General features: G+C 44.3%; 1 protein-coding gene across 5 annotated transcripts in view; it reads left to right on the forward strand.

Moving 5' to 3' along the window:
• Nucleotides 1-26,883, forward strand: part of ARHGAP23 (Rho GTPase activating protein 23) — a 179,526-nt gene that overhangs the window by 66,742 nt on the left and 85,901 nt on the right. For 2 of the 5 annotated variants that reach the window (XM_081166020.1, XM_081166022.1), the window contains exon 1: nt 17,293-18,174. The exons of the other annotated variants lie outside the window; for them this stretch is intronic. In XM_081166020.1, the coding sequence (XP_081022146.1) occupies nt 17,854-18,174 (321 nt within the window). In that variant the 5' untranslated portion in view covers nt 17,293-17,853. Of the gene's footprint in view, nt 1-17,292; nt 18,175-26,883 lie in introns of those variants that run through there. 5 annotated transcript variants of the gene reach the window in all.

Below are 26,883 nucleotides of genomic sequence, written 5' to 3' on the forward strand. Positions count from 1 at the left end.
ACGAGACTACTGCTCTTAACCACTACACCACACTGGCTCTCACCTTCAGGTATAATAATAATAAATACAGTAGGGCAAATGAAGCACCGTGGCAGACAAAGCAGCCGGTGTAATTCTTAAAAGGTCTTTTCCTGGCATGCGAAGGATCATAGTGCAGGCACCAGGCAAGAGTCCCCTTTGGTAGCTGGGGCACCTTAGCCAAAAGCCCCTTGCTGGTGTCTGCCTTGCCTCATATAGAGGAGGCACATAGAAATGAATTTCATCTAATGATGCTTTATTATGTTTTATAGTATATTCTGTAAGCCGCCCAGAGTGACTGGGGAAACCCAGCCAGATGGGCAGGGTATAAATAATAAAATTATTATTATAAAAGATGATGAAGAATTTAAAGTGTGGGTGGTGTTTGGTATGAGGTTAGGCATCATCCCTTCAAGTTGTGAAACCGGGTGAAAACCAGCAGTGTCCTAAGATATGGAGGAAGGAACTGATAGATTGCCTCCCACTCCGAAAGTCTTAGTGTTGGGGAATTTTCCCCATCCGTACATGCAAATGAACTGAAGAGTGATCCTTCGCCTGTTCTTGAGCTTGTTGGAAAATGAGGTGCTCCTCTGCAAGTGAGAATCAGTGGTTTAACGTGCAGCCTCTATGCCTTTTTCCAGACCAGAAGCTGTGCTCCTGCCAAACGGAATTCTGGTTTTGCGTCTTCTTTTTTTAGGGGTGTTTTTCCAGAAAGATTTTATCCCCTACTTTTGCAACCTTGGTTCTACATTCAGAAAGAAAAGGCAAAAAGGGCATTAAGCGTCCTTCTGCCTAGTGGGAAGTGTTTGTGACTGGGACATCCAGTGCAGTGTCGGGGGCGCTGAGTTTTGTCCCCACTGCAATATTGTCCCTGCCCACTCTCCCCAGAGTGAATGGCAGCCATTCAGTTTTATAGGATATTATAAAGGATTGCACTTGGACCCCTTTGAAATAGTAGAGGGTCCTATCTCTACGGCCCCTACCTCCGTATCTCTGGACAGCCCCATTTTAGTGCAGCCAGCAGAATTTAATAGTGTGATGCAATGCTGGCTTTTACAGATATATAAAATGTGATCTGTTGAAATTGTGCCGTGAGAACTTTCCAAAGCTCCAGCCGCATCAGGTTATATTTTGATGCCTCTGTGCTGAATAACTGCAGCCGGGGGAGAGTTTCCTCTGTTATGATCAGGGTTTTCCTCCCTCCACTCCCTCTTTCATCTGGAGGTGTTAGAAACTACCCACAGATATAAACAGGAAGTGTGGAATTGCACCTCTGTACCAGGTTTTCCTTTGGGATGACTCAGTGGAAGGATACTCACGAGCAACTTCGGATTTTTAAAAAAATATTTGGGCCTGGAGATTAATTCTCTTGCGCATTAATTTGATATACATGACTTGACTCACTGTTTTGAGTCATCTGGGGCTACGTGTTTTGCAGGCAACTTTCTGGATAGCTTACCTGCTCTCTGTTTGTCAGGGCCAGATTCAGGGATATGGGCATCTGTACCTAAATCAAGACCAAAGATCAGCGTTTCCCAGCTCAGGATCCTGCTGTTTCTTGCTGGCCCTCCAGCAAGGTTGGTCTATTAAAGTGAGTGGGACCCTGCCCCACCAACCTCAGCTTACTCTCAGCCAGCTCTGGCATCACCTCTTGTTGGGTCTCCCTACCTTCTGCAAGTCCCAATTCGCACCAGCCACCACTTCCTGGAACATGATACTTGGAGCTGGAGCCAGAAGTACAGCAGACAGTAGATATTTCTGTGTTGACCAAGGAAGGGCAGAAGGCCAAGACCTGGACAATTTGAAGACTTCACACAGGGGATGATATTTCACAGCTCTTGAGACAGCTCTGATACCTGAAAACACATAGTCATGGACAGTGCTATTTTTCTAGAAAAAGAGGTGCCAGAACTCACCACGAACAGCTCCCTTGTCTTAGGATAGCAATAGTGCCCACCTGAGGGGTTCTGGCTGGGGAAAAAAAGCCCTGGTCCTAGGTAGCTTACTAGGCTAGTCCTCACCTGGGAGTCCTCAGTAGGTCTCTCTTTGTAGGTTGGCTACAGGCTTTGGGTCACAACAAGGAGTGGTCATGGGGTATGGGCAATTTTATTGCACATTATCAAGGGGGTGTTATCCAATAGGTACTGATGGCACAATGTGACAGCCATATTACAGGCAGTGTTAGAAACAGGGATATAAAAGCTAGGAGCTAAATGGTACCTTGAACCTAGGTTATGGGCGCAACAACAATGTCTAGGCACAATTTTTTATATCAAGAATACAAAACTGAAATTGATTGAACTGCAACATAAAACATTATGTTCAATTTTCACATGGTCTAGTCCTTCACCTGCCCACCCTCCTAATATTCTTAAGAGGGTCTCTTCTCCAGTCTTCAGGGAGTAGTTAGAAGTGGGGAGGCAGAAAAAGGCCCTCCTTTCCTTCCACTCTGCAGTTTTAATATAAAATCGTAGGCTCAGTACTACGCACAGAGCTCAGAAACTGCTCATGCTATAATGAAATTCCCCATTAACAAAATGCGCCTAGAACAATGGGAATTTCGAACACTGGTTACAGGCAACGTTCCAGATTGCAGCTATCCTGGGTGACAGCAGCACTGAAGATTTGTAGGAAAGTGTTATATCCATAAAAGCGACAAACATCTTGTCGTTGAAGGGGAAACAAATGAGCAAACCGACATTCAATTGTTGCACTATAAACATGGAATCTGAATCAGTTTATAGGTTCCCTTGGTTTCTCCCCCTGGTTCCAGGAGTTTACGGCTTTGAATCAGCAGAGGGCTCTGCAGTCCATGGGGAAGCTCCCGAGAGAACGGTGTCTGTTTCTGTGTGTGTGTGTTTGTGTTTACGAGGCAGAGCGGCCTGATGATGGGAGTTGCATTCTGGGAAATTTCTGCTTTCTCTCGGCATGACTGTCTATTTAGGGCGCTCCTGTGCAAAACTCCCAAGTATGTTGGAAGGAGTCCAGCTGCTCCGGCGTTCTTGCGTGTAGAATTTGCCCTGATGAACACTGCCTGACCTTTTTCTGCGTTTCAAGCTGTTAATAACTATTTTGTAGGTGAAAGAGAACCCCACCTCTTCAGTGTTTCACCTCCTGCTTTCTCTTTTAGTTAGGGGAAGATTGCAGGGCGCATTCCAGATTGAAGGAGGGGGTGTTTTTTTAATCAGCTTCAGTGATACATCTGAGTGAAATCAAATGGCTTTAGTGTCTCTGTAGCTAGAGAGTGGCTAGGGCAACTCAGCCAGATGGGTGGTATTATTATTATTATTATTATTATTATTATTATTATTATTATTATTATTATTATTATTTCCACCATCTCCAGAGCTGTGGTTCCACCGCTCTCAATCCTGAAAGTGACGGGCAACAGAATATTTGGCTTCAATTCCCTTTCCACACTTCCCATGCTTCAACTTTTAAAAATTAAATATGACAAATAAGGGAAATGGCCCTATGTGCACATCACAGTAAGCCAGGACTCCTGGCTCATTCTGGCTCAGTGTGAAAGAGCAGCATGTCAGTGTGTGCAGCCCATTTGTTCACCCTTTTGTGCAAGTGCGTAAGACTAACCGTGAAGAACTAGCTTATTTATGTGACACGCAAAAGCAGCATCCTGATTAGTTGTTCCCAAACAAACCGAAATCGTAAACCAGGGCTTGAAATTGGCTTATGAATCCTGGCTTGTTTGAGAGCAACGAACTAGGGATTTTGGGTTTCCATGTCTCATAAGAAGCTAGCTCTTCTTGGTTAGTTTCATCTGCTTGCGTGAAGGGAGTGAGTGTGAGCAGGCTGTGAGTCCCGACATGATGCTCATTCACAGTAGCTAGGATATGTTCGATGACCTGCAAACACAGCTATTGACTAAGGAAAGAATGAACATAGCAAGTTGCCTTATACCAAGTCGGGCAATTGCTCCATCTAGCTCAGTATTTTCTATATCAGTGCTTCCCTCCCAGGGACCACTTGGAAATTGATTTGGTTCTTGGCAGGCCACTTAATGGTTTTTCTCCATGTGGTTGCAATTGCAGTGCACTGTGCTAGATGCTGTATTATTTTCAATTATATTTTTATTGCTTTTTATACATTGTGTTTTATTGCAATACACTTTGAATTCCTTGAAATTCAAAGTGCAATGCGATAAAATGCAATGTAAGAAATAAAAGAAGCAATGAAAATGCAATTAATAGTCAATATGAATATTTAATGCAATGGATGGACCATCTCCCGTCTTTAGCCAGAAATCCAGAGATGTGCCACAGATGGCCTGAATGAAACCCGCAGACTGTTGGTGGTCCATGAACCACAGTGTGGGAATCTCTGGTCTTTACTGAGCGACAGAGATTCTCTAGGGTTTCAGAAGAGAATCAGGAAGGAGGTCTTTCCTGAAAAGGCCAGGAAGTGAATCCGAGACTTTCTGCATGCACAAAGCATGTATTCTACCTCCAAGTTAAGCTCCTTTCCCACCCTGCTCAGTTTTGCAGTTATGTTATTCCTCCTAACTTGGAAACCCCCTTTTCTTATGAATGATGTGTGTTGCTAATTATGGTTATTTAGTGATGAAGGGAAGACACTTTGCATGTACTTTGAATGCATTTTTCCCATAATTCTTGCTTCCTGTATCTGGAGCCGAGCCCTCTAGCACTGAAAACAAGTTTTCTGGCTCAGCCTTAAGCCCTGTCTCAAAATTAAGTCCAATCACCACACCGTAAATCCTCCCTCACATCACACCCTGCTGTCTCCTGTAGTTCCTCTGTCTCAGTAGAAAGCCAGAAGTGCACCTGCTAAATAATCTAAACTATTGGATGGGATTTTGTGCAATTAGTATGCCTCTTCCACACAAAGTGGTTTTCAGAGTTGTTGGGAATCTCCCTTGGCTGCTTGTTACCTGCTGCAAGAGTTGTCTCCATTCCCACGCAAAGTGAGGAGTCAGGGCTCTCTCTCTCTCTCTCTCTCTCTCTCTCTCTGCACATACACATTTTGGTCAATAACCAGTTGTTAGGGCTAGTTTTGTTGCTGGAGGACAGCTGTGGTTTTGTTTCTTTTAAGATTTCCAGTGTAGTTTGTATTGCTACAGAAGATGATCGCACACAGCAACTGCGGGAAGTGGGGGCGGCGACACAAAATTGGCCTTTTTTTTTTTGGTAAACATCGTGTTTTGAAGTGGCACATCTGAATGTGGAAGAAATTTGTGACACATCTGGCATTGATGCCAAAGCACAACACAGTAGTGTGCTTATGACATCGCTGCTGTTCTCATCCCCACAGCAAAGTGTGTGTGGTTGAGAATTCAGATTTGTGATGTAGGAAATGTGCTTTCCCAGCAATTTCTCTGGGCAGTCTGAGTACTGGGAAATGATGGCTTTCCGGGGGTAACTGCGGCTTGATTCTTATTAAGAGTAAAAAAAAACATAGCTCCTTGAATTGTATTTGGCTATAGGGAGCCAGTATAGGCTCTGGAGTATGGCTGTAGCAGACTTCTAGTGAATATCCTGCCAACAATTGGCTCCACACCTTGTTGTGAATTTGCAGAATCTTCTAGATCGTTTGAAGTAAAATCCACCCTAAATGATTTCATTTGTTGTTGTTGGCATCTGTCTATTTCGGGAGACAATGGAGGAGTGCGCCTCTGGGGGTGAACTCAAACTGCTGGAGATTTACAGCGTCTGCTGTAGCTGTAGAAACCGATACAGGAGAGCTATGTTTTGTTGCAGCTGGGGCAGATGAAGGCCTACAATTGTGCTGCTGCAGATGCATCCTGGTGTTTCTTCTTTCTGTGCTCCTCCTAGTGGACATTCCTCCTCTGGTCATTGCTGTGGATACACAACCTGACTGTCTGTCTCCAGGCACTTTGGTCATCCTGAAGGGATTCCCACACAAAGGGGTTGATATAGCCAGCCTTCAGAAGCAGTTGGCGCAGTCTATATCATGCATGGTGGTCTTGCAGGATAATAAATGAATTCTGGGAGATGGTGTATAATGAACTGAAGAAAATGTTTTAAAGAACGTTTGCCAAAAACCCAGAAGCTTTCCTTCTGGGAATAATAATTACAGAAATCCCCCCCCAAAACCAAATGTAAATGACCACAGCTGCCAGAATTCTGGTGGCACAAAAGTAGAGAACAGATGCAGTACCATCAAGAGAAGAATGCAATTTTAAAATTTTAGAATACAGTGGTACCTCGGTTTTTGAACGTCTTCGTTGACAAACATTTCGGGTTTTCGAACGCCGTAAACCTGGAAGTAAATGCTTCGGTTTTCCAACACGCCTCAGAAGTCAAACATGCCATGTGGTTTCCGTATTGAGTTTTCTGTATTGAGACTTTCGTACAGAGTTTTTGGTTTTTGAACATTTCAGAACTTGAACAGTCTTCCGGAACGGATTACGTTCAAAAACTCTGGTACCACTGAATATAGAATTAGCCAGTATGACAAATAGATTAAGAAATAAAGATGGTAATAGTTTAAAAGAAGACTGGACATTATATATAAATTATATGGAAAAATAATCATAACAGACTGACAAAAAATACTCAGCTGTAGAAGGTGGAATGTGAGAGAATGTAAGGTAATGAAAATAATCTAGTAGAATAAGAAAACACAGTTAAAATGATAGCAAATAGGAAGCCATGGAAAGAGTGGGAGTAAAAGTTAAGATATATGAGTTAAATAAACCAGAGGAATAAGTTATGTTACCATTATTAATCACATATACAGTGGTACCTTGGTTTACGAACATAATCCGTTCCGGAACTCCGTTCTTAAACCAAAGCGTTCTTAAACCAAGGTGTGCTTTCCCATAGCAGCGGCGGACTCAATTTACAAATGGAACACACTCAACAGTAAATGAAACATGTTCTTATTCCAAGGCAAGGTTCACAAACCAAAACACCTACTTCCAGGTTTGCAGCGTTCTTAATCCAAGTTGTTCATAAACTAAGCTGTTCTTAAACCAAGGTACCACTGTATATGTCTTATATTTATGCTATTCCTTTCTTATTATCTAATGTATGTCTGTAACACAGTATGTGTTGGTGATGTGATATAATAGCCAGCCTTAAAGCCTCATTTGCAGACATATTTGTAATGCAGAATTGCTCTGGGCCTGGAGCCTGAAGCCACTTCCCTGTAGACCATGTCAATGGGGATCCTACCATCTTCCATGCTGTGGATGTAACCAAGCCAGTGTTGGTGTCGCTGAGACAGGAGTGTGAATATGGGTTCACACCCATGGGTTCATGGGAATATGGGTTTGGGAAAGCGCATCTTTACCTGAGACCGTGTCCTGCCATGTGACGTCCAAAATCTTCCTGACGCAGTGCATGTGGAAGGCGTTGAGGCGCCGCTCCTGGCAGTTGTAAGTTGCCCACGACTCACTTCCATAAAGCAGCGTGCACAACACACAAGCCTACATTTTGGTATTGGTCATTAGCATCACATTCTCCCATACCAGGAGGCGAGTATTGCATGAATACAGTGGTACCTCAGGTTAAGTACTTAATTCGTTCCAGGGGTCCGTTCTTAACCTGAAACTGTTCTTAACCTGAAGCACCACTTTAGCTAATGGGGCCTCCTGCTGCCGCCGTGCCTCTGGAGCACAATTTCTGTTCTCATCCTGAAGCAAAGTTCTTAACCCAAGGTACTATTTCTGGGTTAGCGGAGTCTGTAACCTGAAGCGTATGTAACCTGAAGCGTATGTAACCCGAGGTACCACTGTACTTTCATCCAGGGATGAAATCCAGGTGTTAATACAGCAAGTTTCTGATGGGTTAATAAAAGGGTTTTCTCAAGTGAAGCTGACAATGCTTTTTGGTCTCTAATGCGTCTGCCGTGAAATTTATAACACATTTTGCGATATTCCTATCTTACTCTTCTTCCATGAAGCTCCCTCATTTTATCCTCACAACAGTCCTGTGACCTAGATTAGGCTGAGAGAAATAGAGAGTGGTCCAAGGCCCAACCAAATGAGCTTCATGGCTGAGCAGGGACTGGAACGTGAGTCTCTTCAAGTTAACGTAATATAAAAAGTGGGAGAGAGCTGTTTGAAATCCAAACATACATTTGATCAGTATTGTCCCTTCATTCAGTTTGTGAACATGGAGAAGAAATCTGTTTTTTTTCTTCTTCTCCTTCATAGAGCCACCTGTGAAAACTCCTAGATTTTTTTGGGTGAGAACAAATAATCTGAAACGGGTCAATGGGTCAGCCTCTTGTTGGAACTAGAATGGAATTCAGTTTTCTAGAATGCAAAACAGGTTGGGCTAGCGAATTTGTCACAGGTGTATCTTGCATGCACCGTTGACTGTGCACACAAGGTTGCTTTATCTAAACTCCTCTTAAGTGCAAGCGTTTATTTTTTTTACATTTGTGTGTTTGTTTATAGTTTTAACTGCCCTGGTTCACAGGACCTGCTAATCCAAGCCTTGGCTACAGCTTGTGGATAGCGAGGAGAGAGTTAACCATAAGTTCTGGTTTGGATGATATGTTAAGGCAAACCTTGGCGTAGTTTAGTGTAGCAGGGCAGCAAAAACAGCTGCAGACTCATTTCCAGGAGCCCACATGTTCATGCAGTCACACTAAACCAAGGACTCAGCTATACAGCTGCAAATAAAACATTTTCAATGTATTGTAAAGTGCAGTATACAGATGTGACACTAGGTGGCAAGAGTGAGCTATGCCAAATTCAATGTATATTTCAAAACATGTTTTTTAAAAAAAGCATTTTCACAGTGGTTTTTTTTTTTTTTATGTGTGTAGATTCCACCCAAGGTTTAGCTTAGCGTGTTGTGTGCTAACTTACCCATTGTAAATTTTGCATTTGGTATATTTTATTTTACTGTTTGCATGATACAAGTATTTACCGTATATGCTTGGTTTTAAAGTTGTGCTTGGACACTTTTATTGAAAAAAGTGACTAAAAAGTGCAATTAATATATAAACTAATAATAATAATAATAATAATAATAATAATAATAATAATAATAATATAACCACTGTTCCTCTTGTTGTTTTTGCTCGTTGTGGAAGCTTTTATATGGTAGTCTTCCGCATCAAGTTCAGCTTTCTCTCTCATACTGAAATAATTGGTGTGCGAATGCGACGGCTGATGCTGAACTCTGGGCCTGAGCTTTGGCTGTATAGGCAGGAAAAAGTTCCTCGCATTTCAAGTGTGGCTGGACTGCTGCATTTTTAAAAATAGTTTTATTGGGCAGTTGGGGAAACAAAGGCTTTTCTTCCTCATCCCCTCCCTGCTCAGCCCTCTTGTGTCACGGCTGACAGCTGTGCAGAGGCAAAGAGCCCTGTCTTGTTCCTCAGGCTCTGTAACTTGGGCTTGTTGAGACATGTGAGGAAAAGAGAATGCGGGTGAGTCTGAACAGGGCACAAAAATGCCATCCAAGATCCAGCGGGGAAGGGCCTGACGGACATGAAAGTGGTGGTTTCGGAGGATTTTTGTCATTTTTTGGGGGGGTAGCAACGAAGTGGAAGGCAATGTGTGTGTGGCGGTGCTTTTGAGGCCTGCTTATGACAGCAGGGCAGCCATGTTTGGTTTTGTGAGCATCTTTGGCAGCCCTCTCTCTCTGCTTGGCTCTGTGGAAACATCGCTATACATTCATTGCGACTTGATAAAGCCTCACTGAGGTAATAAAACCCGTGTCTGAACTGAATCCCTTCAGACTGTGGGCTGGTCGGATGACTGAAGACCCAAATTCCTCGCACATAGAAAACTGTACACCTGGCTTTCTCTCAGTTTCGTACTATTTTGCTATGTGGGAGGGATTTGCTTATTTATGTTTATTTAATGGAGAAACATTCAGTCATGCGAGCTTCCTACAAACAGTCCGATGTAGTATGGCTCAGGTTATCACTTTATCACCCCAGTAAGAACCAAACCCAGACACTACACAGCAGATACGTGTAGCATCTTCCTGTAGGGTTGCCATATTTCAAACCGTGAAAATCCAGAAGTTGTCACCTTCTTAAAACTGTTTTTTATGGAAAACCAGCAAAAATTGGCCGACATGGGCTGCCATGCACCCGGATTTCCCCCGACATTTTACTGATTTCCACCAGGGCACTACTGCCGACTGCAGTATTCCCGGATATGTCCAGGGAATTATGGGGATATGGCAACCCTATTTTCCTGACTTCTTAAAACAAAACAAAACAAAAGAAACTCTGGGGAGGCTGAGGTGAGAGTGAAGCAAAGGGTGGGGCAAAGGAACTGCTTAATCCTTTCCCCTCCACATATTTTCCCCACTCAAAATTCCCCGCCCCACTGCGTTTCAACCCATTGGAGTGGGTAGGTGAGAGACAGATACAATTTCCTTCTCGGGTGGAAAAAACAGGGCAAGTTTCGAAACATTCAGAGGCGAAAGGATCAAGCAGCTCCCTGGAGAAAGGCAGGGAAAGCTGGAGGAGATAATAGAACCACTTGCCCTCCTTTAATGGTTGGTTTTCTGGTCTCTGCTAAGCAGCTAATTGTTCCCCCCTCCCCAAACCTGTAGGGAAAATCAACTCAAGCAAGCACTCTGCGCTAAAGGTGATATAAGGTAAGCGCAGATAAACAAAGGAAGGAGAAATGTGACTGGCAGCCCACTGTATTACTTCAGACTGCCAGGGAGAGATGTCATTTTGAGTGCTCTTGTTTGTTTTTTCCTACCCCTGCATGTAGAAAACAAGCACATCAGGCAAAGGGTCTTTCCTTCTACAGTGGTACCTCAGGTTACATACACTTCAGGTTACATACGCTTCAGGTTACAGACTCCGCTAACCCAGAAATATTACCTCGGGTTAAGAACTTTGCTTCAGGATGAGAACAGAAATCGTGCTGTGGCGGAGTGGTGGCAGCAAGAGGCCCCATTAGCTAAAGTGGTGCTTCAGGTTAAGAACAGTTTCAGGTTAAGAATGGACCTCTGGAACGAATTAAGTACTTAACCCGAGGTACCACTGTATGCTAATTTTCTACTTAGGGTAAGGTTACCAGATTTTTTTCAATGAATCTGGGGACGCTTTTCAACTTCCTACTAAATAGATGGATTTTGTCAGGGGACTGATTTGTAAATCTGGGGACTGTCCCCGGGAAACGGGGACGTTTGGTAACCTTAATTTAGGGGATTATTATTTTTCACATAGTGATTCTTACGTACACACACAACTGTGATCTCCATCCCTGACCCTTAGCATTACGTGATACAATCCAGTCTTCCACATCTGAACCCGTTCACTACATTTTGTTGCGCATGAAGAGTGAGCACTGAAGACAGATTCTGTGGATAGCCCTATTGAGCCCTGACTGTACTTAAGATTCAGCCTTGCTTCTATGTATCATGAATGGATATCCAATATTGTCCCTGATACCTTGATACCCATTATGATGTGCTAATATCTCATAATGCAACTGTGTTCAACTATAAAATTACCCTCAAGTGTGCTAATTTTTAAATTCTCTTTTATTGATTTAACAAATCTAAAAGCCCACATGTTTCTGTTCCCTCCCTTTTTTTCTATTAAAAAAAGGTTTTGTTGTGAACAGAAGGAAAGCTTGAGTGAGACATTTTAGATGCTTTAGATGGTATTGGCCCGGGATTTGGGAATTCTGGTCAATGCCCGATCGTTATTATTATCTCAGAACCTGCTTCCGCACTCTCATAAATCAAAGGTGACAGTCTTTGAGTTGCTTTTGGACTTCCACAAATCATACACTATAACCCAGCTTGGAAACTGCCACCTTAGGGTATCCTGGGCACTGTGAGAGTTTCCAGACTCTTGCGATTTTCAGGTGAGATTCAGTCACATACCAGAAAATTCAGGTTGCACAAGTATAGTAGATTGGGGAGTCTTGAGCATCAAACACACTTCTTCAAAAGATCAGACTTTTTTGCAATAAGGAAAGTGAAAGGAAAATGCACTGGAAAGTGTGGAATAACATTTGCTTTGACCCTAGGTGGTTTAAACATCTCTGCAAACAAATCAGGATGAATGCTCAGTAAACAGGTCATCTGGAAGCACACTGTGGCTGACCCAGCACTTAATTCTGACACAACTCAAGTGCCCTGGCCCATGCCCATAATTGTCCATTGACTTCCAAATGAATGAGGGACTAGGGGTTTGCATTCCAAAATACACCTTGGAGTGTGGCACAACTGCACCACCAGGAAGGAAACTGTCTCGAACATTAGGCCTTAACATCATGTTTGGGCCAAGCATGTTGCTTCCATGCCAATCCTTGCCAGTTACACGTATAAATGAATAAGGAACGGGACGCATGCACCACAAAATAAGGCTTGGACCACCACAAATTATCCGCCCAATATGTGAAATTTGCACACAGCTGCTGTTCAGAAATGCAAATTTCTGTGCTTGGTCTCCCCTCTCCTGCCCTGAGTTTGAATATTTAGTTAGTTATATGCTGCCACAAAAGTTCTCTGAGTTTCTTGAATAAATTATGTGTATGTGTATAATACAGCTCTAGGCATATCTACTCAGAAGTAGGTCCCATTGTCTTTCGTGGGGCTTACTCCTAGGTAAATGTGTAAGATTGCAGCCTTCGTGTGTGAAATGGCCCTCATTGTGAACAGTGCAGAAGCTAAAATGTTAAGCACTTACGCTCAATTAATATTTCCGCAGTCTTGGTCTAGGTAAAAAGCAAAACATACTTTCTTTGGAGCTGGGAGGGATATCCTATTCCATAGTCAGTTCATTTTTTAAAGACTCTACTGGTATTTGAAATGGATCGGGATGTGTGGAGAAAAAATGAAAGACGAAAAGACACCGCAGGAGCCGGGGAGAGAATGTGCGGTGGGTGATAAAAGTCCTTGGCTCTCCGAGGACAGGGGTTGCTATCCCAACAATTCTTGGTATTTCTCCTTGCACGTTCATATATTTCTTTCTCTCCTTCCTTTTTTTTCCTTTTTGCATGCTTCTCCCAGGGCCTTTGCATGGCTGGAATACTTCTTAGGACCTCCCCCTAAGTAGCAGCACCCTGTGGTTGGAGGAAGGGGGGCAGGTCCTGTGTAACTGGACAAGACCAGACTGAAGGTTTTAGTTACCCCCAGCTTCCAAAATAAATATTAAGCCAGCTTGACTAGTTTGAGGGTTTCTCCCTTTCCTCCCTTGCTGGGCTCTTACGCTTTCACCAAATATACCTACGATTCCCTTCTCCCAGTATCTATGGATGGCTTTTCCAGCTTTTGTTTCTGAAAGTTAAGCCCCATTTCCAGTGACGTGTACTACCGACCTTATTTTTCCGATGCAGCCATGAGGGCTAGAAACTTTTACTTGCAAGACAGATTCTGGGCAGGGTCTCAGTTGTTCCAGGCATGCTGCGGACATGTTAAATAAGAGTGACTTCCTGCTGGTTCTCGCGTCGTTGTTTACATCTGTATTCCACCGATGTTTTTCTAACGTCTTTAGTTTAAAACGTGCCAGCTGTTTAATTTTGGCAGTTGCTGTAGCATAGGCCAGGTAGGAGTGTGAGCTGTGAATCAGGAAGTTGCTAGTTCCAATCTTACCTTTGCTGCATACTCACTCAGCTTCAGAATCCTAGATGCAATGTGGGGATAATACACAACCATTGTAAGGATTACAGAAAAAATGTATGTGAAGCACTTAGAAAATTGCTAAGAGTGGTAACTGCTAACAGAGTAAAAGGTTGAAAATTGCTAAGAGTGGTAACTGCTAACAGGAAAAGGTACTGAGGTGTACGCATGCTGGAAGTAATACCTTTGGCCAGTACTTCTGATAACAGAGTTATTCATGATGAAGACTGATGTAATAAGAGAGAGCTTATGGTGCATCCCTTGGCTGTGGGGTGAGCCCAGTATTTTAACTCTAATTGCAGACTTACATACAAGTGATATTAGCACCTCAAACGATACTTCAGTTTTCAGCCTGATGTCTCCCAGTTCTTCAGCTTAATTCTTAAAAATAATAATAATTAAAAGCACTGCACAAATGTCCATACTTTTATCTATTCATTTACATCTTACTGGTTTTCTCAAGTTTTCAAAAAACACCACAAACAACTCCGGAGTTTAGGGTGGAGGTAGATTCTTAGTGAGACCAGCCAGTCTAGACCAGGTACCGCATCAAAGTTTTAACAACAGTGGCAGAGTTTGATCCTGAAGCGGAAAGGTGCGTTTGGACGGCAGGCAGGGTGGGCACTCCCAGATCAGATTGCTCCTCTAAAAAGCTTGTGCCTTTTTACACTCTCTGCATGTGCTTTTGGATAATTCTTTCCTTTATTGCTAGTTGTGGCCAAGCTCTTTCAGAAAGAGCAGGCTCTAGCGAACTCAAATTAAGCCCTCACAGTGGATAAAAGCTTTTCGTATACTGTGCCTTGCCAGCTTGTAAGTCTCCCCTCTCCAGGCTGGAGGAACGCTATCCAAACCGGGTTGGTGTCAGACGTGGATCCCATCCCATCTAGTTGTGCCTCTCCCCCCCTCCCCCAAATGCACAGCCGGCTAGTTCCAGCTCATTAAACAGGATTGCCTCCATAGAATTGCCCCTGCCTGCAGCACCACGATTCCTTTGTTAGTCTCAGATTAGCATCCCCAAGGGTGCTGATTCTGCAGGAGGGCATTGGCGAATGGGTTAATTTATTCCCGTGTCCCCTCCCAGCAGCAAGGCTATTCCCTATTCCCAATAACCACTTAAAAGTGACTCGCTAGCCTGATACACTGGGATAAAGATTACAGAGGTGGGGGGGGGGACTGGGGGAGGCCATTGTGCTTTTCATGCCCAGAGCTTCATCAAAAAGTGAAACATTCTTTATTCTTCTCCCCCCCCCCACATTTTGAGGGGGGCTCTTTGCACCTGTCCAGCTTTGGTCTTGCCATATGTGACTTGGGAGGGGCACAAGGGGACACAGGAAATCCCTTCTTTTGCTGATCCTCTTAAAACACTTTAGGAGGCATTTTATGTCCTCTCCTATCTCACCTCCTCCCTATCTTGCTTTAATTTTCCAGCGATTGTGAATTGTTTCGTTAAATCACAGTCTGCACCATCCTGAATCCTTAGGGGTTAGCAGAATATTTGTATGTTCTAAAATCAATTACGTGTCAAAACTTTTTTTTTTATTGGAGCTTTTCATTGCACGTTTTGAAAATGTTTATAAATTGTTCGCCCCCGCCCTCCGCTGGTGCATCCCGTATTTTGGGGCGTTGTGTAGGTAACAACCATTCAGAAGCAAAAATCTGCTGCCGGCTAAGACAGCTGACTAAAGAATCACATGGAAAATTATTACGAGCTTTAAATATCCTGTGAAAATTCTCTAGCAAACGTCTCCAGCAGTCAGAATTCCTGGCTCTCTCCTGGCTTAATGATGGCCAAAATAGAAAGACCTTAGGAAAGTGTTTGGGGCTTGAGATACGGGAAGCCTCTGCACTTGCAGTGGAGGTGCTAGTCTTGATGCTACTCACAAACTTATTGTTGCTGCAAAAAAACTCATCGGGGAGTAATGTTTAGATGCCTCTTTTATGCACATGTGAATGAGCCCTGGTTTCTGCAATCCATCTGCTGCTTTCTCTCCCTCACCCCACCCCGTAAGCAGATCATGCCTGCTTGTGCCAGCATAAATTTATGCATGTATTATCAGGGTCTTACTATAACATTGTAAGTTTTCCATGTGGTGAAGAAGCATGCATGAACCCAAAGCTTGCTACCATGCCTGCCACCAGTATAACCAATCCACACAGGCTGTGTGTGTGAGATCATTCCTGTCTTCAGCATTCTTTCCCTTTGAAGAAAGCTGAATGCATAGAACAGTGCTAACTGCTTCTTCTGGTGGATCAGATAAAAATGAGCCAAGCTGCAGATCTACTAAAATCCTCCCTACCAAAGACTTCATTTCTTCAAAATTCCCTGTGTGTTAGAACCTGTGGTCCTCTAGATGTTGCAGGATTACAGAAAACCAGTGTGGTGTAGTGGTTAAAGTCATGAACGCGGTCATGAACCTTACTGGGTGACCTTGAACCAATCATAGCCACTCAGCCTAACCTACCTCACAGGGCTGTTGTGGAAATTAAATGAGGGGGAGAACCATGTACACCACCCTGAGCTCTTTGGAGAAAAAGGTGGGATATAAATGCAATAAGTAAGTAAGTAAAGTTCCCATCGCTCTTGACCCATTGGCTGTGCTAGCTGTGGCTGATGGAAGCTGGAATCCCAACAAAATTTTGGAGGGCTGTAGGTCCTCTACCCCTGTCCTAAATGCATATACAGTGGTGCCTCACAAGACGAAATTATTTCGTTCCGCAAGTTTTTTCGTCTTGTGGATTTTTCGTCTTGCGAAGCACGGTTTCGGAAAAGTTTTGGAAAAGCTTCAAAAATCACCAAAGTCTTCAAAAACCTCAAAAAAGGCTACCACACCGCGTGCTATGAGTTGCTCCTCGAAGTCAAGTCGCAACTGTATTAACGGTTTTAAGAAAAAGGAAACAAACTTGCAAGACGTTTTCGTCTTGCGAAGCAAGCCCATAGGGAAATTCGTCTTGCGAAGCAACTCAAAAATCCAAAAACTCTTTCGTCTAGCGAGTTTTTTGTCTTGCGAGGCATTCGTCTTGCGAGGTACCACTGTACTCCCTTCCCTGTCGTCATGGCGTTCTGATTTTTTAAAATTTCTGCGGAACATGCTTGATATGTTATTGTTCGCTCCTTGGGGCAGAGACTTCTCTTTATAATTGTTGTTACCCTTGCTTATATTATTCTGTCAAATGCCACGTACACTGATGGTATTGTGTAAACAAACACAAGCGCCACAATAATAGGCTGAGGTTTATATAAAAAAAATCAAGCTTGAGCTTAAAGCTCCTCTGTTTCTTTGCTTCCTCCCCAATTAGCAAGAGTTCTGTTATTTCATGCATAAGCTAGAGTTGGCCAAATCTGGCCGTGACCCTGAGCTTCTCAGTGCTCAGGATGCAGGGAGCCAGGGGTGGGGGGCGCAGGGAGAAAGGAAAACCGTCCCCCATCTCTCTCTTTCTGGCAAGTGGGTGAGCGCTCCAACTCTCAAATAAGTTCAGGAAGGAAGGAAGGAAATTGTATGTTCATGCTGTGATTTAGAAGAAATGCAGAGGATTTAAAAGAACATAACACCAGCAAGAACACTATCCCCCCTCCCCGGCGTGGACACTGAGATGGAGTCAGCTGGAGTGGGCTGGGTCACATAGGGGTGGGGTGGGGCAGAGATGGCCTGATACCTCAGAGCAGCTGCAGGGCTGTCTGTGCGGAATGAACACGAGGGAAGCTCTATTCTCTTTCTGTCTGCCTAGCTGTCAAGTCACAACCTAGTCTCTCTGATTTGCATCCATCTCATTCCCACCAGGCAGAATTTGCTGCCACTGCTGCCTCCTCCTCCTCCACTTCTCCCCATGTAATTAGTTTTCTCTGTACAGTCTCAGGGCTTTTCCCTTTCTGCTTCCGCCTGTTGTAGGAAGAGGAGTGTGGTATTCTAAGGCCAGTTGCTGTTTTCTCTCTGAGTGTGTGTGTGTGCGGAGATATCTGGCGTGCCCGGACTTGGAAATCCTCAATGTTTTGCCCATGATACATGAGACGAGAGACTTGAGACAGAGCAACATCTTGGATAAGGAGGAAAAAACAAAATACAAGCTAGCAGATTTCCTACTGAAGTTGTCGAGAGCAGTTGAGAAGAACGTCCACTGTCCAAAGAGTGTGGATGGAACCTAACCAGCCTGGCGCCAGGAGTTAAAAGATCCAGTTTGAAATCTCTCTTTATTCACCTATCCCGAGTTTCTTCCGATCTGCCGGTTCTGTCACTTCAGCTTTGCTGCCTCTGTGCCAGGAATTTCCTCATCTGGGAGTGCAATGGTAGAAGAAGGTACGAGCCGGGGGGATCGGGCTCCCTGTGGTGGCGGGCCACGGGGACCCCCACGCCCTCCAGCCCCGCCGCACCATGGCATCTCAGTGGTGGGCAAAGCCGTGTGGAGCGTGGCACGAGCAGGGAAAGGCTGGCGCTTTGAGCGAGCTGTCGGCGTAGATTGCAGCTTGCCCGAACCCCGTTGCATCTGGTTGACGAGTTTGCGGAACGACAATACCGAATGGTGGGAGAAGCGGTGGCGCCGTGCCGGGGCAGGGATGGCTCGGCAGAAGTGCCGTGCACGACCCAGAATAGAGAGGAATTTCACGGTGAGAGAGCTATATTGCCTTCGTGTGTCCTGTTTGTGTGCATATGTATTCCCTTTCCAGGCAGCTCTGAAGGGAAGCTCTGATCAGGTCATTCCTTCTCAGCCTTGTTTCCCCAAATCTTTAAAATAGGGATGAATTGTGACCTGCCTTTTGGTGAAGTGGTTGGGAGAGTGACTTGAAAGGGAAGACTTCAGAATGTTTTACTGATGTTTGTGGTCTGCATGTTTCTCTTGCCTACTGGGACATTATTTGAGCCAGAGCTTAATGCATTCTCTGTGCATTTAGGAAATGAGAAGAAATAATAAAAAAGGGTAGCTTGAGCATGTGTGTGGAGTATTTTCCTTGCCAGTAACTGCAGCCAGCACTATCTGAAATTGGGGAGTGGGGCAGCTTTCAGGTCAAAACATGCACCTCCTGGGCAGACTTGAGAACTGGCACCTCATTTTAGAAATGAAGGGCTATTTAATTTCCACATCCCATGAACAATGATCCTAAATTTTCCTAGGGTGCATATATAACAGTGACTGTGGTTGTGCTGGTTTTCTTTTGTTTGCGAATGGTTGTGTTGGCAAATGTGTTTGAACACCCATCCAACGTGGATCCCTAAATGGCAGGATCAGGACACCGTGGTGGGGTGAGCAGGCTGCTAGCCAGCACGAATTTCAAGAGGGCAGATACCATGAAAAGAATTAATCATAGTCTCACCGTCTTGCCTGCCCTTGGGGATAGCTTGCTCACAGCATCCGTTTCCATGCTATGTAATATGGGAATACTTTACATAGCAACACCCTAATGACAAGTTACCTTCTTGGGTTGTTCCTCAATTAGATAAGGATTTCATTCTGCTTGTCACTTACTAGATCTTTAAGTAGCTTTGTGAGCCTGTAGGGTTAGAAAGTTGGACTTAAACCTGGGAAGTTTGGCACCAAATCTTTCCTTGAATACTGAGTTGCAACCTGCCCAGAATCTTTCATTTGTGTGTGTGCATTTGTATCCTATTACAGTATTCTTTCTATAATTCTTTGTACCCTATTATTCTTGTGGGGCGGCTTATATAGGGGTGCTTGGAAGGAATAGTCACAGTCTCTTTGCAAGATATGTTTGAGTGAGAGGTACTGACTGGCTCACAATAGCTTCTTGAGTTTCGTAGCTGAATGGGGATTGGAGCCTATATCCTAGCCTAGGTGTACACTGCATTTTTAAAGAATGGTAGCATTAAAGTCATGTGCTCAGGCAATCCTCTTTATGATGCAAGATAAAGCTGAGTTCTGCAACCTGCGAAAGTTGCATGCCTTGAGAAAGTTTCCACAAGTGTGCATATAATTTGTTCAGCAGGGTGTTTGAAATATTTTGCATAAATTTATTCCAGTTATTGCTGGGAGGGGCAATGCATAGAAGCCCAGGTCCCAACCACTGAGAATCATTCTTCACCTTCTCCTTAGGCTTCTAAGAATTCACTAGTCATTGCCCAGCATATGTTCACAGCCAAGAGGGTCACTTGATGTTTCTTTGTTTTAAATGAAAGCTGAGATTCTCAGGAAGCTGGAGTCTTTGTTTCCCCCCTGTGTATAATTGTGTGTCTTACCTCCACAAGTTCCATACTCCACCTACTGCACATTAGAAAAATATATGATTTTCCTCCCTCCCAATTAAGGGCTAGAGTTGTAAGTGTATCATTAAGTGGAGTCTTTTCGCTTAAAATAATGTCTTTAAAATAGTGCCTATCTCTACGTGCTGCCTTTCTGCCAACACGCTCAGAAGTTTGCAGCTGTTGGAGACGTACGTCCAAAGCAGGGCCAGTGTCAGAAGTCAGCATCATTGGGCATCTGCCAAGGCCTGCCCCTTAGCAGAGAGCCCACTGCCAACCCCGAGCGCTCCCTGCCAACCCCTGCTGCTCCTCTTTGCCATCACTGTCTGTTGACCTGCTCTCTCCAAGCAGGTCAACAGTGGCAGCAGCAAGGAGAAGGTGGAGTAACTTCCGTTCCCCTTCCCCTTTCCTTTTAGACACAAGCTGACAGGGCAAATGAATGGGCAGCGCCAGTGATATGGGGCAACTTGGGGGAGAGCTGGGGCATCATAAGAGCATTAGAAGTGCACTGCTGGATCTAGTTCAGCATCCTGTTCTCACAGTGGTCAGCCATATGCCCATGGGAAGCCTGCCAGCAGGACCTGAGTGCAACAGCACTCTCCTCTCTTGGGTTCAGGGATTTGCTGCTGCCTCTGACAGTGGAGCTAGAACAGCAGCCACTGGTGATAGACTTGTCCTCCAAGAATGTGTCTAATTCTGTTTTAAGTTTGTCCAACACAGTGACCATCAGGTCCATCACTACATCTTGGGGGAGCGAATTCCATATTTTATCTATGTGCAGTGTGAACAAAACCTGGAGCCAACACTTGATTCCAGGTGTTTATGCCTCTCTCCTTTTCCTTGGGAGATACTGCAGTTTTAGAAATGTGCTTCTAGAACCTAATAAAAGCAAATGATAAAAAGCAGATAAAACATTGTTCCTAATTAAGATCTGTTAACATTGGCCATCAAATGCCAATGTCCAAATGTCCAAAGGTTTCTGAAAAGGACTCGGTCTAGAACTGTTGCAAGTCATTAGGGGGAAAGACTTCTGTTCTGATGGGGCTTATTTACACACACACACACACACACACACACACACACACCACACACACACACACACACACACACACACCCCTCACTGTGTTTAAAATATGGCATATGGTGGAAGAATCAAAGGAGGAGCTCTTGGAAATATATTAAACCCTACATGACTGAGAGGGAAGGGTGGTCATAAGGGTTGTGTTGTATAATGTACAGTGGAACCTCGGGTTGCGAATATGATCCGTGCAGGTGGCACGTTTGCAACCTGCAGCATTGTGTCTGCGCACGCTCATGATGCGATTCGGCGCTTCTGCGCATGCACAAAGTGCAATTTAGTCTTCTGCGCGAGTGTCGAAACCCAGAAGCAACCCGTTCCAGTATTTCTGGGTTTGGCGAGTCCATAACCTAAAAAGGCGCAACCTGCAGTGTTCGCAACCTGAAGTATGACTGTATTCTGTTTCTGTGACTTAAGTTTTCAGATAATACGGGGGATGATCATTGAATTAATTATTCCCCCTTCCCACTCCCAAAAAACCTTACAAGATCTGCATACTTGCTTTTTCTGTTTATATGAAAACTCTGATTCTTAGAATACTCTGACACTTAGAATACACTGATACTTAGAACACAAAGTGTTGTAAATAATCTCTCACCTGGTTACCTTTATGCAGCAGGTAAAGCTTCCTTCCAGAGAAATTTTGCAGTGGTTGATTCTCTTCTTCCCAGGCTCCCCTTAGGCCACAAAGATACTTGCGTATGTTATGCATATGGGCTAGTAAAACATTTTATAGGCTAGTAACTTTTCTGCATACACTGTTATTTGCATGTGTGTGTTTTGTAGGGTTTTTATTTTATTTTTTAAAAAGACATCCTATATCAGTTTACTAAGTTGATGGTAGCAGATGCTACCATCAAAGAGGGAGTTTAAAAAGGGGTAGGCTAGTCTTGCAAGGAAAGCTTAGGACATAACTAAGGAAGCTAGAATGATTTATTTATTTTAAACCATGCTTCTAAAGTGTGTGCATTGACCATTATAGAACACGTGAGCTCTCTATATATTAAGGGCAGTGGATGTTGATTGATTCTCTGTTATATAGCACCATCTATATACATGACCCTTTATAGAGGACAGGTCACTGCGCCAGCAGATTGACAGTCTAAACGTAAAGGATGCAACAGAGGAAAGAGATGAAAAGGGAGAGGCAAAATTAGGTGGATGTTTTAATACTTAAGTGTCTTATAAATCGGCCTGGCTTGCATGTAATGCTAAGCCATGGTTTGTTTTGCTTAAGTGTGGTTTGTTTGTATGTCTGAATTGGTTCAAGCCAACTAACTCTGGGCCAACAGACCAGATAGTGAAATCATGGTTTGAAATTGGCTTATGAATCTCAGCTTGCATTAACCACAGTCTCTTGGTACAGCTGCCATCCTGGGTGCTGATCGAATCCTGACCACTGGCCTTCTCCCTTAACTTCAGTTAGGGAACTTTTAAGCTTTTATTCTAAATTGGCTTGATCCTTGTCATATCTCTGGCACCTGAGGGTGTCTAGACTAATTCCTGCTCTTCAGTGGTTGCTGAGTTTGCCCTGTCAGTATTCTGGAAGAAAGCTTGGCTCCTTTACGTACGAGGAACTTCACTTATCATTGTTCTTGGGCTGTGGCAGGAAACCTGAGAGTTTACCCATATGTAACTGACCATTTACCAGGCTGGATTGGGTTTATATATTAAACTGTGCTGGATTGGGGTGGGTCTTGCTTTTTCTGTTATGGAGAGAAAGAATAAAAATTTGGGGTAACTATCACCAAACGTTCTTTTAAACAAAGGCAAACAGTGTTAGGCATTTTTGAAGGTGCTGTTTGGGAGGACATACTATAATCGGGGGTCGACAAGCTTTTTAGGCCCATGAGCATGTTTGGAGCTGTAATGGACTCTGGTAACTTCTACCTCCCCTCACTTCATCAGCCCCCTCCCCTGCAGCTGTGAGACAGAACAAGAAGAAGCATGCACACACATATTTTGTTTTTCAAAGGGATCTGACCAAAAGTCGGATCTCATAGAGTTAGTTTGAGTATTGAAAAGCAGGTAGAGGTGAAAGAGGAAGTGGGAAAGAGTGTCACTCCTTCAGTGCCATATACTGTTCAAGGGGTGAGGGAATAGCCACTCTCAACACCTCATGACAAAAGGTACACCAAGTGTGTAGGCAGGGGCCTCCGAGGCTTTGTGGACACTAGGGGAAAACTTCAGGGGCACCATTGTGCCGACTCCTGTACTGTTCACACGTGGTTTATATACTAGGGTAGGAACACAGGAAACAGTAGTATGCCATGCTAGATCATTGATCCATCTACTCAGACAGGCAGCTGCTCTCCAGGATTAGAATCAATTGTCTATACCATCACTTTATCCTCATAACTGGTAGTGTCAAAGTGCATGCTTTTGTATTATTCAACGATCCCTGCCCCAAAATACATTCTCCACTCCCCCCCCCCCCCACTGGGAGGATCATGTATTTATTTAAAAGCATTTTAAACTGCTTAATATTTTTTAAAAAAATGTCTTTCAGTGATTTATACTATGCACAATATATAAATAAGAACAGTCACATCCTCTCCTGATTCAGATGAAACCGAGAAGTAGAACTGGGTGTCATCCGCATACTGATGACACCATGCCCCAGTTTTCATAATGACTTCTCCCAGTGGCTTCCTATAGATATCAAACAACATTGGGGGTTGTATAGTGCCCTGTGGCAACTCTTACCATAGCACAGCTGCCAGGGGGCAGACATAAAGCCCCCCCAAAGCTATCCTCTGAACCTGGCCTGGTAGGTAGGTAGGAGAGCCACTGCAACACAGTGCTATGAGTTCACAGTTCATGGAGATGACCAGGAGCATACTGGGGTCAATGGTATTGAAAGCTGCCGAAAGATCAACCAAGAGCAACAGGGTCGTTCTCCCCCGTCCTCTCTCAAAGGAGGTCATCCCTCAGGGCAACCAAGGCCAATTCTGTCTCATGTTGTGTGAGGTCATGGGAGGATTATCCCAGCATCCTCTCTGGTTCTGCTTTTTAGAGAGAAAGTGATCATTGATTCTTTGGTAGACAGGGGCATTCTGGGAAGGGTCCTCACTCTGCTATTTTTTATGTGAGCTGAAATAGGAGCGCATATAGTCTTTTATTACAAGAAGCCTGTGTTCTTCCTTTTTCTTTTCTCAGTCAGATTAAAGAAGGTTAAACCGTTTGTTGATGTTTGTTGCTTGTTCTTGTGAAAATGGTTTGTATAGCTTTTGAATTTGTGGTGGGATTCATGCCAGGCAACATTACATACACATCCACTGTATAAACAACAACAACAACAAAACAAAAAACCTACCCTTCCCGTATTTTACCTCAGTAAAGATTTGTTAGCAAAAGTTCTCTGGAGTCACAGTGAGATGGATGTGGAAACTCGAGCCATGAATACACAGAACCAGACCGCACTCTGAAGCAGCGTGGCGTTTAATACCAGTACTGAAAGCACTCCTTCTCTGAAAAAAAAGTCCCCAAGCCACAGTTCTCTGAATTCCCCCTCCAGTATACCACTGGCACAAACATTTTAGTCTTACTTAGGAATTGCTTGAGTGAGAAGATTGCCTCGAGTGGCAAGGCAAGTGCTAGTAGACATTTTTGTTGTGCTGATCACTTTCCTGTACAAGTGGTGCGGGGGTTCCTTTCCTGACCCCTGCGTGCATTGGCAGAGTGCACATAAACCCACCCTGTTCTGCCCCATTCTGCCTCACCCCTGCCCAGCCCCATTCCACACTGTTTTGGGGCCACTTCTGGGAGGAGGCAGTGTGCATGAATTGGACACACTTAAAATGGTTGGTGCCTGTACCTACGTGGGGCTGGGATGCATCTTGTGGGGAGCTGTAACAACTGTGGCCTGCTTCATGTGGTTTTTTTTGTTTTGTTTTTTTGCATGTCCCTGTATCATACATGCTATGTGTGTAAGGTTTAGTGCATTAGGAGCATGTATTTGTCATGGGTGCATGCCTCAGTAACTTAGTATTGGTTGAACCTGCTGGCTGGTCACTAAGGAAAGGGTATACGTTTGCACCTCCTAGCATGTGGTTGCACCCTTTTAGGAGTGCTTTGTGATATGTGCCCACATTAGACAAACATTTTAAAAATCATTATTGCTGTTGCCATTGCTTCTTCTTTGGCTCTCCTTTCCTCTAGTTTCTTCTACATTGCCCAATATCCAATATCAAAACGGAGCAGAGATATCACTTAGGATACTCTGGAAAGCAGTCAGATATACTAATGCTTCTGTATAAGTCAGTAACAACAACAGCTGCCACCATCGGCATGTGTGCTATAGATGAGCACTAAAAACCTAACTACGAATTTAAGGGGTGGTGTGGAAGGATGGGGCACAGAAATCCTCTGCACTTTGCACTGTGTCTCTACTTCCTCTGCAAATCTTTTGTTTCCTGTTGTCCGGAGCTTCTGCCTTTCAGTACGAATGAATGAACAAGAGGCTGCCCGTGCAAAAAAAAAGAGTTTTAATCTGCGTGCTTGGCTTGCAGCGCATCCGCCGTCCCTTTCCGAGGGCCGCCGGGTCGCTTGACAATAGGAAGCAAACTGCCGAGCAGACAAAATGCATGCACATGGAGAATGACCTCGGGGCCAGGAAGAGAAAAGGGACATGGGGACTGAGGCAGGCGTAGGGCGGGTTGGAAGTATTATTATTATTATTATTATTTGGTCTGCATTTTTTTGAGCCCGGGGATCTACAAGAGGGTGAGTCAGTGCGGGCTGTGTTCCCAGGAGAGCCAAGTCAGGACAGCTCATTTGCAAAAATTGGGTGTTGTTTGGGGAAGGTGAGAGTGCGTTAAAGTAAACCTGCAGGTCAGGCCACTCGGATCGCTCTCGCTTGGGCTGTTGAACCAAGTGACCCAGTTCAGAATCAAGTGACCCAGTTCTTAAAACTATTCTGTTATTTATTTAATTATACTTTTATTCTACTTAATATGCAGGATTTCTAAGCAGTTTACACCAATTTTAGAGGGACATCTGTTTCAGTTCAAGAAAGCTCTGCTGGATCACACCAGTATCTTGTCCAGTATTAATTTTTTTACAGTGCCCAACCAAATGCATATGGGAGAGAGAGTAATATGCACATGCTTTTAGGGCAACAGTGGGCAAACTGTGGTCCTACAGGTGTTGTGGGCTCCCATCAGCCCCAGCCAGCATGGCCCAGTGGTCAGGGATGATAGTAGATCAGCAATGTTTGGAGGGCCACAGGTTCTGCCGTCCCTGTTTTAGGGTTTTAATTTTGATCATCTTCCTGACAGCTTTGCAAGATGCAGTGTAATCCTTCCCCTCTGTACCCCTTTTCACTTGGCACAAGCTCAGTAAAATATATCAAATTCCTAAGTATTGGAAAACAAACTTCTAGTATCCAGTATTTAGGGGCCTGCCATGGGTAGGGATGGAGAAGAGAATTGTCAGGTGCCAGTCTCAACATTTTCAGATGCTTTGAATTTTGCACCTGCTTTTTCATCACCTTCCTCTCTTGTCTCCTTTTACCTGAAGCAGCTTCCCCATTCGTACTCCTCAGCCCTCTACCCTATCCTCCGGGGCCCTCTGCTTCACCAGCAAAGCCTGCCTCCTAGAACCCTCAGAGCAGCGCCTTGCCTGCTTTTTCACTGCTGCTTTAACTTCTTCCCCCTCACCTTCGCTGCTTCCTTTCAGTCCCTATCCTTCAATGCCTCGTCTTCTCTATACAGGCTGTCAGCCCTACTGAGAAGGAACAGTGTTGCTAGAATGTTGGTGTCAGCACTGAGCTGTAGTCAGCTGCAGAAATGCAATCCCTGGCAAGACTTGGTATGGAGTTGGATGGTGCCCTGGAGCCGATCTCTAGGTGGGTCAGTCTGCGGTCAGGGATCAGGTGGAAGCCTAGGATCTGAGCCAAAGGGGAGCTTGGCACTACGTTGCAGGAAGGGAGCATGCAGAAGGGCAAGCAGACTGGGAAGAGAGCAGTTAGGCGGCAAGACAGGTGTGTCCGCTGGATCCTCCTCTAATAAGTTAGGAAGAGCCTTGCTGGTCTGTGCATTTT

This window comes from Podarcis bocagei, assembly GCF_964188305.1.
Source record: "Podarcis bocagei genome assembly, chromosome: 13".
NCBI lineage: Eukaryota > Metazoa > Chordata > Lepidosauria > Squamata > Lacertidae > Podarcis > Podarcis bocagei.